Raw genomic sequence first — 13093 nt, forward strand, 5'->3', positions numbered from 1 at the left:
GGATCATTTCATTGCCCTCACCATCAGAGCTGCCCATGAGTGCCATCTATCAGTGCCGCTCACAAGTGCCCATCATTGCAATCTATCAGTGCCACCCACCAGTGCCCATTATTGCCCACCAGTGCCGCCCATCAGTGCCCATCAGTGCAGCCTATCAGTGCCCATCAGTGCCACCTATCAATGCCTATCAGTGCCCATTAGTGCCGCCTATCAGTGCCCATCAGTGCCACCTATCAGTGTTCATCAGTGCCCATCAGTGCCGCCTATCAGTGCCCCCTATCAGTGCCCACCAATGCTGCATATCAATGCTACCTATCAGTGCCACATATCAGTGCCCATCAGTGCTGCCTATCGGTGCCACCTCATCAGTGCCACCCCATCAGTGCTCATCAGTGCAGAAAAAAACGTATCTATTTACAAAATGTTATAACATAAACAAAAAAAACTTTTTTTTTTATTTGTGTACAAAAAAAAACCTTGCGGTGATCAAATACCACTAAAAGAAAGCTCTATTTGTGGCGAAAAAAATACATAAATTTGGTTTAGGTACAGTGTTGCATGACCGCGCAATTGTCATTCAAATTGCAACAACGCTAAAAGCTGAAAATTGGCCTGGGCAGGAAGGGGGTGAAAGTGCCCGGTATTGAAATGGTTAATGTAAGATCTGGGGGCAGAAAGACCTCACATCTCACATCAACACTAAAAAAAGAAAAAAAAGGAATTTTTTTCATCGTGAAAAAAAAGGGCCCTTTAAGGCCGTTGGGAGGAAGCGATGTGTGACGTCTCTCCGGTCATCCAAGGTCCTAGAGTTGAGTGGGGGCCAGCTTGCCCTCATTCAGCTTCCTGCCTAGGACTCCAGCAGACCGAATCGTTTTCCCGGCTACCGACGGCTCCGGTAAAAACGACCGGGAAGCGACGGGAGAGGGGTGGGCACCTCTCCCGCCGCAAATCGGCCGCTGGGACCACTTTTATGAGAAAGAGGACCACCCACCCAGTAAAAAAAATACAGAGGTTATGGCAGCTATCTGCTGCCATAACCCCAGTATTTAACATCAAAGTACCGACTTATAACTGCGGCGGGCGGTCCAGAAGTGGTTAGCCGGTTAAAGTCAACTGGATTTTACCGACCTGCCTTCCAAATGCAGGAAAACAATGTGCCTATTGACATAAATGTAAACCATTGAGGCATCTTAGCTCCAGAGATGTATAGTAACGAAGTAGAACTACTTAAGTACTGTACTTAAGTACCGAAAGGCGGTATCTGTACTTTCCTAGAGTAGAATTTTTTTCTCCTACTTCTACTTTTACTTCACTACATTTTTTCGATGATTTCGATACTTCTACTCAAGTATTTTTTTTTTGTGCTGCATAGTTACTCGTTACTTTTAAAAAAATTACCAGTGCCAGAACAGTAGATGGCAGGTTGCATAAAGCTCAAAAAAATGTGTATAATGTCATTTGTAAATCAGCGCATACGAAAATAAAGGCTGTGTATAATAAAAGCTGCTATACCAAATCTTTCCAATAAAAAGAAAATATGAAACAAACAAATAAATGGTGCTACAGCGCTTAAAGTGCATCAAGAAACTACTAACAAACACAGGTTAATCATTTGAATAAATCATTTGAAATAATAAAAACAATATGATGTTCAAACTTTTGACTTCTTTCTTTAATAACTACATAACACAGTACTTGTACTTCTACTTTCAGTACTTGAGTAGAATTTTTTTTTCAAAACTACTGGTACTTTTTACTTTTAGTACTTAAGTAGCAAATTTTTTGAAAAAACTACTTGCAATACTTAAGTAAAAAAAATGTTGAATACTTTAGTACTTCTACTTAAGTAACTTTTTCTGCGAGCACTTCCACTTCTACTCAAGTAATTTTTTGATCGAGCACTTGTACTTTTACTCAAGTAGAAATTTCGAGTACTTTATACAAGTCTGCTTAGCTCTGGATGTAAACAGAGAAAGCTATGGGCCACAGCTGCAAACCAAAAGAGAGTACATGGGCACAGAACTAGATGAAATGCCTTATATACATTATATTACCAGAAGTATTGGGACGCCTGCCTTTACACGCACATGAAGTTTAATGGCATCCCAGTCTTAGTCTGTAGGGTTCAATATTGAGTTGGCCCACCCTTTGCAGCTATAACAGCTTCAACTCTTCTGGGAAGGCTGTCCACAAGGTTTAGGAGTGTGTCTATGGGAATGTTTGACCATTTTTCTAGAAGCGCAATTGTGAGGCCAGGCACTGATGTTGGAGAGAAAGCCTGGCTCACAATCTCCGCTCTAATTCATCTTAAAGGTGTTCTGTCGGGTTGAGGTCAGGACTCTGTGCAGGCCAGTCAAGTTCCTCCACCCCAAACTCACTCATTCATGTCTTTATGGACCTTGCTTTGTGCACTGGTGCGCAGTCATGTTGGAACAGGAAGGAGCCATCCACCAAACTGTTCTCACAAAGTTGAAAACATGAAATTATCCAAAATGTCTTGGTATGCTGACGCCTTAAGTGTTCCCTTCACTGGAACCATGGGGCCAAGCCCAACCCCTGAAAGACCACCCCACACCATAATCCCCCCTCCAACATATGATTTGGACCAGTGCACAAAGCAAGGTCCATAAAGACATAGATGAGCGAGTTTAGGGTAGAGGAACTTGACTGGCCTGCACAACCCAATAGAACACCTTTGGGATGTATTAGAGCAAAAACTGCGAGCCAGGCCTTCTTGGCCAACAAATGCTCTTCTGGAAGAATGGTCAAACATTCCCATAGACACACTCCTAAACCTTGTGGACAGCCTTCCCAGAAGAGTTGAAGCAGTTATAGTTGCAAAGGGTGGGCCAACTCAATATTGAACCCTACGGACCAAGACTGGGGATGCCATTAAACTTCATGTGCGTGTAAAGGCAGGCGTCTCAATACCTTCTCGTCCAACATCAGTGCCTGATCTAATTAGTCGCAGCAGAAGCCGATCAGTGGGTGCTGGAGAATGCATGACTGCTGGCCCCCGCTGATCATCAAGAAGAGAGGCTGAATAGAGCTCTGCATATGTAAACAATGCAGAGCTCAGTCCTGTCAGTGGGGATGTGATGGGTTTTGTTTCTCTGCAATGCAGGGAATACAATTCATCACATCCCTAAGTGAAAGCACCACACATAGTACACAAAAACACTGGTTAGGCACACATTTAACCCTTTGATCGCCATAAATGTTTAATCTCTTCCCAGGCCAATGTCCCTAGTACAGTGACAGTGCATATTTTTAGCACTGATCAATGTATTAGTGCCAATGGTTCCCACAAAGTGTCAGACTGACCCGCTAGAAGTCACTAATTACTAGTATAAAAAAATAAAATAAATAAAAGTATATATTCCATAGTTTGTAGACGCAAACCAATCAATATACGCTTGTTGGGATTTTTTTTTGCCAAACTATGTAACAGAATACATATTGATCTACATTTATGAAGAAATTCATTATTTTTTTTTTTTTTCTGGATATGTGTTATGGCAGAAAGTAAAAAATATTATTTCTTTGTTTTCAAAATTGTCTGACTTTTTTTGTTTATAGCAGAAAAAATAAAAACCCAAGATGAAATTGAGTTTCACACCCCTGGCCTAGATATTGTAAAAGAAACAACTGCATCATATTCAAATAAACATAAAATGCTTATTTTAGCTTTGCTTTTAGTTTATGTTACCTGGTACCAACAGCATATTCTCCCACAACTTCACCCTCTAGTGCTACCATGATAATACACATCTACAAAAGACCAATATAAGAGAAAAACAATCCAGCAGCACGATATCTCAACAGTAAAACATATAAGATTTTATTACATCTATCCATTAAATGGAATCGATACCTGTAATTATTAACAGTAAACAATAATTACAGGTATTGATTCCATTTAATGGATAGCATAACATTGTATATGCTATTGTTGAAACATTGCGGTGCCAGTTTTTGTTTTCTCTTATATTGTATGTTTCATTGCCTGAGTACTGGGGCTATCTGAGCACATGAGTCTGTATCTCTAGCCTGACTATTATAAAGAGCTAATTTGGGGTAGTGCCACGATTCTAGGAGATACATCTACAAAAGAGACAGTGCTTAACCACTTAAGCCCCGGAAGATTTGGCTGCTTAAAGACCAGGCCCTATTTTGCGATTCGGCACTGCGTGACTTTAACAAACTATTGCGCGGTCGTGCGACGCTGTATCCAAATGAATTTGACCTCCTTTTTTTCCCCACAAATAGAGCTTTCTTTTGGTGGTATTTGATCACCTGTGCGATTTTTATTTTTTGCGCTATAAACCAAAAAATGGCGACAATTTTGAAAAAATAACAATATTTTTCAAATTTTTTTATATGAAATTCTCAAAAAAAAAAAATGTAAAAATCAAAATTTTTAAACATTTTAGGCCAATTTGTTTTCTGCTACATATTTTTGGTAAAAAAAAAAAAAAATCGCAATAAGCGTATTTTGATTGGTTTGCGCAAAAGTTATTGCGTTTACTAACTACGGGAAAGATTTATGTCATTATTATTGTTTTTTTTTTTTAACTAGTAATGGCGGCGATCTGCGATTTTTTTTGCGGGACTGCGACATTGCGGCGGACAGATCGGACCCCTAACTGACATTTTTGACACTTTTGGGAGTACCAGTGACATTACTACAGTAATCAGTGCTATAAATATGCACTGTTACTGTCAAAATTACACTGACAGGGAAGGGGGCTAACTTTATTGGTGATCAAGGGGTTAAGTGTGTCCCTAGGGGCGTGATTCTAACTGTCAGGGGGCGTGGCTTGTTAGATCATCACAGAGACATATGATCCTACATAGCAGGATCGCATAGCCTCTGTCATTACTTCAGGGAGAATGACAGACGGCTGTGTTTACATTAGCCATCTGTCTTTCTCCTTCTCTTGAGGGAGATCGCGAGTGACCAGCGGACATCGGAGCCGCCGGTCACACGCGCGGGCTAGGCAGGGAACGAGTGGGGGCGGTAGCGTGCCGCTGGCGGTAGCGTGCCGCTGGCGGCACGCTCTCGCCCCCTACAGGCTCGTGGGCGAGCGACGTACCCATACGTTACTTTGCCTGTAGGGGGCTGACAAATTTTAGCTACAATTCACTTGTCCGCACCTTGACTTTAACCACTTGCCGACCGCCGCACGACTATATACTGCGGCGGTCGGCAAGTGGTTAAAATCAAGGTGTAGACCAGTGAATTGTAGCTAAAATTTGTTTTGGAGACAGAGTGGGGAACGATTTCTTGCGTGGTCATCTGAACATGAAGTGAGCAGAATCTCTCCAGCTGGAACATAGACAGCAAGAACTTACTTCCTTATTTCCGTAGCATGAGGAAGAGTTAAAATGTATTTCAGATATAACTGCTGTCTGAATTCCACGTTGGGAAATTCCCTGCAGCAAAGAAGAAAAAACAGGTTGTTTCCTATTTCAATGCTACCGAAGGTTGTTTCCTATTTCAATGCTATCGAAGAAAAAAAATAAAGTGTGAACTTGAGATCCAATTCAAAAGCATCAGCACAACCAAACAAAAATGTCTTTCTTCCCTACCCTTTTTTTTTATTGCATTATAAACACAGGTGACCTGGGGGGCGTGTCCAAGCCACTGAGCGAGATGGCCGCTTGATTCCTCTCCTCCTTACTCTCTTGGGTATCTACAGAGGCCATCAACAGCTATACCTGCCAACAAAACCTCCTGGCAGAGGGGAAAAGCCACAGGAACCTACTGGCGATGACCCAGAGGAAGCAGATGTCACAGGGTCTATGCCATTTAACAGAGTTCTTAATGCCGCCAACAAGCACAGCAGCTCAGCATGGTGCCGGAGAGGACTCATGCCCACACACCCCACCAGAGCCTCAAGCAGCGGAGGCACGGGAACAGCTGTCAGACATGGAGGAATCTTCCTCCGAGTCCCCATCCACACTAGGACAAGAGGCTGACAGAGGAAAGAGGGCTGCACTGTCTCCTATCCAGTCTACCAATAAGCCTGCATGGAGCCGCCATCTTAAAACCGCTGGCAGACAGGGACACTGACAAATATGAGGCACTGGCTGCTTTTCCTGCCTCAGATGCTCCTGCCCCTTAAACCATATTAAAACCCATGCTGCTTCCCTTAATCAGGGCTACAAAAAGAACTACGCTCCTCTATCTCACACCTTGCCACCAGGCTAGACTACATAGAAGAGCGCATAGAGCATGTAGAGGAACAACTGAGGGAAGTTGCCACAGCCTACAATGAAATGTTAGATGCTCAAGATATTAATGCGGAAGAGATCCGCAAGCTACAGCTCAAAATCGCCGACTTAGAAGACCGTTCTCGGCGCAACAACATTAAATTCCGGGGCATTCCCGAAACTGTAAAAAACAAAGAGCTGGTACCATATCTTCATCAGATGTTCCTCAAATTTCTCCCAGATCTTACTCCCAGAGACATCCCGAGTGACAGAGCACACAGGATCATTAAACACTTGCCTAACATGGTCCCGCGGGATGTAATGGCTCACATACATTTTTTTCATATTAAGGACAGACTCCTCAAAGCTGCTAGAGATGCGCAAACGCTCCCGGCACCATACGCTTCTATGTCACTCTTCCAAGATTCAGCAGCAAAGGTCAGCAGCAAACTCTCACAAGGAATTTGCTTTGGTCACATCAGTCCTTAGAGATCGCAACAATCCATACTCCTGGGGGGTTGTCAACCTAATTACTTGTAACCTTTCAAAACCAAATGGTCCCTATCACCTCCCCAGAGGAAGGTATGAAGCGATTACACAATTGGGGACTTTTTGCAACCCCCCCGTCTGCCCCAGATGGATCTAAACCACCACCTCACATCTCAGAACCATGGAATAATGCTGGCATATAGAATATCCTACAAGACCTCCACCCCCAATCAGTTTATCTGCACTAAAGTAGTAAGGGTATAAAACTGTATTATTTTCTGGCGTATAAGACTACTTTTGAACCTCAAAAAAATCCCCCAAAAATGGGGGGTCGTCTTATACGCCGAGTATAATATCTCCAAGGTAACCTAAGTATAAGTATTACCGGTAGATGTAATATCTCAAGATGCTGGCTGTGTGGAAATCCTGTACCGGTATACCGTATGTACCGTAGCTTCGGCTACATACCATGTACCGCGCTGAGCCAATCAGCCTGCCTCTCTGACTCTGCCAATCTGAGCAGGCTTTGCATTCAATAATAGAATACATCGCTCACTGTGATTGGCTCAGCGCGGTATGCTGTATGTACCCGAAGCTACAGTACATACGGTATACCGGTACAGGATGGCTGCACAGCCAGCGTCTTGAGATTACATCTACTGGTAATACCTAGGGTACCTTGGAGATATTATGAGAGAATACATGTATTACCGTACTAGGGTACCTTTGAGATCTATGAGAAATCTGATTTTTTTCAATGGTGTTGCCTTGCTTCGGAAGGGGGGTAGTCTTATATGGTGGCGAGTATAGCCCAAAACCTATGTTTTAACTTGAAAATTAGGGGGGTCGTCTTATACGCCGGAAAATACGGTATCTTCTTTTTCTTCTTCAATTGTTTATTACACCCAAGGAGTGTGACTCACTGGCTGTTCTGACACACCCCGGTTAGTTTGTGTGCCAAGCACACAAACTTGTTTTTTTTTTTTTTTCCATTTTTTATTGTTTTTTTGCTGCTTTTAGATTAAAAACAGTGTGTATATGTTACTTGTTGTTCTTGTAAGGCCCCGTTCACAATGGGGCGATCCGACTTCCCGGGGCGACCTCCGAGGTCGCGGTGTGAGCAGCGCACTGCGACCTCGGAGCGGCCGGCACGGACTTCATAACATTGAAGTCTATGACGGTCGCTCCGGGTCGCCCCAAAGAAGCTCCGGACCCTTTTTCTAAGTCGGAGCGACTTGTCTCGCTCCTATTAGAACCGGTCCGCAGCTTCCTTATGGAAGGCGACCTACGGCGACCTGTGAGGCGACCAGGTCGCCTCACAGGTCGCCCCAGTGTGAACGGGGACTTATTATCACTGATACAATAAGTGCGAGTATTCAGTCTGTGTACCTAAAACTATTCTATTGTCGGCAATAGTCCTTCTAAAGCCAGTGCTCACGCTACCAACTGTGACCTACTATGGCCCTAGTCATCACAACCATTAACGCTAAGGGGCTTAACAGCCCATTTAAAGGATCTAGGCTATAGAAAGAAGTGATTGCAGGAAACCCATTTTGCACAACATAAAATGCTATCACAAAAGGTTTCCGCATCTGTTTTTCGCTAATGCTGTTAAAAAAACCCAAAAGGAGTTACTGTTATTTTCTCATGCAAAACTCAATAAAAATTCAATTAAAAAACAAAAACAAAAGGAGTGATGATAGCGGTAAAATCCCTCCAAATCCACCAGTTTGAGGTTGATCCGGCTGGCAGATACCTCATCCTATCAGAAACCTTTAATGACACCATACTGGTGATAGCTAACATATATGCCCCCAACACACATCAAAAGCAATTCTACAGATCCGTATTAGGAAATTATGTAACTTCCCCGAAGACCGCATAATTATCTGCGGTGATTTTAATGATACTGCAGATCCCAAACTAGACTCTTCGAACGTGAGCAGAAAACAACCCACTGCCCTAGCCTCTATTATTTAAACTGAAGAACTATATGTCCCATGGCAGTGCCTTCATGGTTCAGAGAAGGACTACACCTTCTTCTCAAATGCACAAAAGTCCTGTTCTAGGATTGATATGTTCTTGGCCTACAAATCTACTCTACAACTCATCACCGCTGCCAACATTGGCATTATTACATGGTCAGATCACGCCCTAGTGACCATTAAGCTATCTACTAGCCCTACTCTGAAACCCACCACTCTATGGCGTTTTAATACCTCCCTCCTGAATCACCCACGCTACCAAAAACAGATCAAATCCAAGATTTCGAGTTCTTTTCAAACGAACACTGACCCCGTCCTAGATGATTGTGCACTTTGGAATGCTCATAAATTCTACATGAGAGGCTTCTTTAACAACATTGGTGGTCATGAGAAAAGACTACGAGCCGAGATCACTTCCAGACTTCTTAATAAACTCAGGACAATGGAACAGAGCAAAAAGTCCAATCCCAATGACGAATCTAACTGAACTCCATCATCTTAGAAAGGAACTACGGGTGCATTTACAAAAAAAATTAGATTTTCATATCAGGCGACTACGCCTCAATGGGTATGCCTACAGCAATAAACCAGGAGCTGAATTAGCCAAACAGCTTAAACACAAAAATGCACTCTCCAGAATAGCCAATTTGAAGACAATCCATGGTCAACTAATTAGCAACCCCAAAGACATTGCTAACTGTTTTAGCGAATTCTACTCCACACTATATAATTTAAATGCATCCCCTATGGACTCTACTTCCCGTGCCAACTAAATTCGGCAATTCCTAGACTCCATTTACCTTCCCACTGTTGCCCCAGATGAACTGGAAGAGCTATGCTGTCTGTTTTCGGAAGAAGAGATCCATAAAGTCATCTCTAGCCTCCCCCTTCACAAAGCTCCAGGCCCAGAGGCTTTAGCAATGAATATTATAAAAACAGGTGCATTTTTTCTGTATCTAGGCCCTTGTCTTGATGGAGCTTCTGCTCTTATGCGTATAACTTATTTTGCAAATACTTACTCCAAGTGCTTTGGGTTTACCCCTCAGAAATGCCTTGTAAAATGGTGGAGATGGGTCTGGATTCTGGGGTGTAATGTTGTCCACACTCCACGGTGGGATGACACAGTAGGGACTACAGGTCACGTCTGGGTTAGGGGGATAATATGCAGGGGGTAGAGGACTGTCATTCGTGAGGATGTTTGTTAAAGGCACATCAGACATCGGAGCTGTGGTTTCACTGTTGTTCATTGTAGCCTCATAGCTGGGAGGATTGATGTTGCCCTCAGGATCTGACATCATGGAATCTGGAATAGACATGGAAATAATCAAAAACATTGCATTAGGTTGTAGGTAGTAATTTAGGTAAAGCACAGGCATATTTTTGTTTATGTGTTCCGCTGGCCAAAAAACGTAAATGACAGTTGGAAATGTGGGCATGATCTGACCATAAGAAAATGTAATCTTGGCAAGATAAATATTAACTTTAGGTGCCTAGGATATCATGTTTATACTGATACGAAAGAATGTATGAGCACGAAAGAGACATGGCTAGCATCTGTCTATCTTAAGGTGAACATTAGCACAGACCCCAACTAGTCATTGGTTAAACTGGATGGACTTTTTTATAACCAGACTAACTATGTAACTTTAGATCTTGTAGAATTGTCCCAGGATATCAATAAAATCCCACTGCCACATGGTGTCCATTCAGCTTCTTTGTAGTATTTGGTGACAATGTTCTGTCCCCCTATCCCAATTATGCTACTAAATTCTCCATCTGCATTCTCCAGGCTTCCCATGGAGATCTGTCCTGTCCTGCGACCTCTGCATGCTTTCTGTGTTATCTAAAAAAATTAACAGAGCTTAGTCTACAAAAAGCTGTCTGTCTGCTTAAGGCCCGGTCAGGCCCGTCGTGTCAAGGCAGGCAAAACAAGCTATTTCTTGGGGCCCCGAGCTGGCCTGGGGCCCCAAGACACAGACTGACATTATCCCAAAAACCCAAAACACAAATGCCGCGGCCGCGCCTCCCACACACAGGCCTGCCTCACAACACAAGGGTGGCTTGTGACAGGCCGGCGGGCGGGCGCACAGTGGAGGAGCGGCATGACGTCACGCGGCGCCGGCTCGCTAGGGGGAGAGTGCGCGGCAGCAGCGTGCATCTACGCAGTGTGCACCAGCCCCGCCCCAGCCTAGGCGGCCTAAAGTACACGGGAGTAGCGCCACCCCACCAGGCCCGCGAACTTCGCCAGAGAGAGACACACCACGAGTCATCACATCCTCCTCACACACGTGGACCGGACCAGGCCAGCGACAGGTATGATCACACTGACAGTCTGTCACTCCATTTTTTTGTGCAAAAATTGGACCAATTGGGAACAATACCTACATGTTAACAGACAGCTGGATAGTCCCATAGCATAAGAAAAAAGTCCCCCTGGTATCATCTAGGGTACATGGTGGGTGGGGGAACAGGAGGGGCGATAATATCTGGCAATTTGTTGTATAGGGGTCACTGAAGTTTAATGAAAAATATAAAGCTGTATAAGATGATCAGAGATCTTAGTGGATACCAGTCTGCCTTGCCTTCTACTGCCCTCCTTCATAGCCCTCCATTACTATCAGTGCCCGCCTCAATTACTGCTTTCCCTCCCTCACTGCCCCAAATCTGTCAGTCCTTCTCGCATTGTCGCATAACATTGCATTTGCCAGAATTTAGCAGGACTGTTGGACAGTCTCTCCCTCACTTATCAGTCTGTCCCACCTTAGACACAAGTTTAGAAGTGGACCCTGAGAAATTATTCTCTACGTTCTTGAAAAGTAAATCTAGATGGAGTCTGGACAAGGATGTGGGGGATGTTAAACTGCATGTCTATGCTGTGGTTCCTGTAGGCTTTGCGTGTGTGCGGGGGGGGCCTCCATGTCCATTTTGCTTGGGGCACCCAAATTCCTTCAAACGGCCCTGGGCCCGGTTCACTCTGGCATTAGAAGCAGGCGTTTGAAGCATGTTTTTAGTGCTCCTCAAAAGCCTAGTAAAGCCACCTGAAATCAATAATATGGACAGCCCACAGAGCTGATTGTATTACTTAAAAAATTAGGCTACATGTTGAGTTTGGAAGGAGTTGAAGGAAGTCAACTCCTTCTATTCAAGTCTGTGCGCTTCCATTTATGGTGTATTTGACAAACATTTAACAAATATCAGTGATGTGGAAAAAAAACACTTCCTCCTTAAAAAAAAAAAAAAAATTGCATGGCACCTAGAGTGTGTTTTTTTTTAACCTACCTTAAGTGTGTGTTAAATGCAGCAAAAATGCTGTAGGCACATTCTTTTTTTAAATATGATCCATTGTGCTGAGTTTTACATGTGTCTGTGAGACTCTTGCTTGGGCTACAAAATAATGTTTTTTTATGTGGGTACAAAGATTGTATTTTACCACGCTCATTTAGGCAGCCAGCATGAGGGTGGCACACAAAAGCCACACCTCTCCTTCTCCTCCACAGCTATGATTGACAGTAGCTCTGTGTCCCTCTGTGTGCAGTGCTCTGCATGTAGAGTTGTAGGATGGAGCAGAAGCGCACACTTTGCAGAATCACAAAACTCCATAAGTCCCAGCAGCACAGGGGGCACAGAGAGAACATGAACATAGCGGCACAGTCAGGGGGGTGACCCCAGTCCCTGTCCAAAACTCTGGACAGGGACTGGGGTACTAGTGGTCCCCCCGGCCAAAATTAAGTGGACCCCATACTTCAGGGGACCTGCCAAAGCATGGTCCACCCAAGCACCAGGTGGGGCTCTCCCAAAGGGAAACCCCATTGGAGGGTGAAAACTCAATAAGGCCATGTGCCCACCCAACACTTTCAGGGCAAGTCCAGGGACCTTCACCCTTCTAGGCGGGAGTAAGTAAGTGCTACACAAAAAGTGCAAAAATAAATAAGTGCAAAACAATGCCTTCCAGCCAATATAAAAATTCCTACTGTCCCAGAAAAAAGGCCCAGCCCAGAAGGCGGGTGTAGAAAAAAGCATGCAAGAGTGATGTGACTATGGTACCATACTAAAAACACAGTGAGTTGCCACTGGTCAGACAAATGCAGTGCCGTCCACATAAGATAGACATCAGTACTGAGAGCCTTGCCTATGACAAGGGACAATCCTGGTAACCCAGTCATCAATCGTCCCAGAAATAAAAGGATCCTTCCCACCATGCCCACCTCATTACATTGGGAATTACTAAACAGCACCCCCAACTGGGAAAGGGAATTTGTGGGGAGGAGAAGCATGGTGTGGCAACAGTAAACACACAGAGTTTGGTTACAGAGAACAGAACTTGTATTAGGCAGAATCCAGTAATTCACAAAAAGCCTGGCGGGAAGGCACCCAACAGTGAACACTCACAGTAGACAGCAATG

At 44.0% G+C, this 13093-nt stretch overlaps 1 protein-coding gene across 1 annotated transcript in view; it reads right to left on the bottom strand.

Moving 5' to 3' along the window:
* Window positions 1–9990, bottom strand: part of LOC309563872 (uncharacterized protein) — a gene marked incomplete at its 3' end in the record, with an annotated part of 52917 nt that extends 42927 nt beyond the window's left edge. Inside the window, exon 1 of the mRNA XM_082268508.1 lies at window positions 9710–9990. Coding sequence (XP_082124634.1) covers window positions 9710–9988 — 279 coding nt within the window. The 5' untranslated portion in view covers window positions 9989–9990. The remainder of the gene's footprint in view (window positions 1–9709) is intronic.
* Between the last annotated feature and the right edge of the window lie 3103 nt (window positions 9991–13093).

Source organism: Pelophylax lessonae, assembly GCF_965119305.1.
Source record: "Pelophylax lessonae genome assembly, chromosome: 9".
In the NCBI taxonomy this organism is placed as follows: domain Eukaryota; kingdom Metazoa; phylum Chordata; class Amphibia; order Anura; family Ranidae; genus Pelophylax; species Pelophylax lessonae.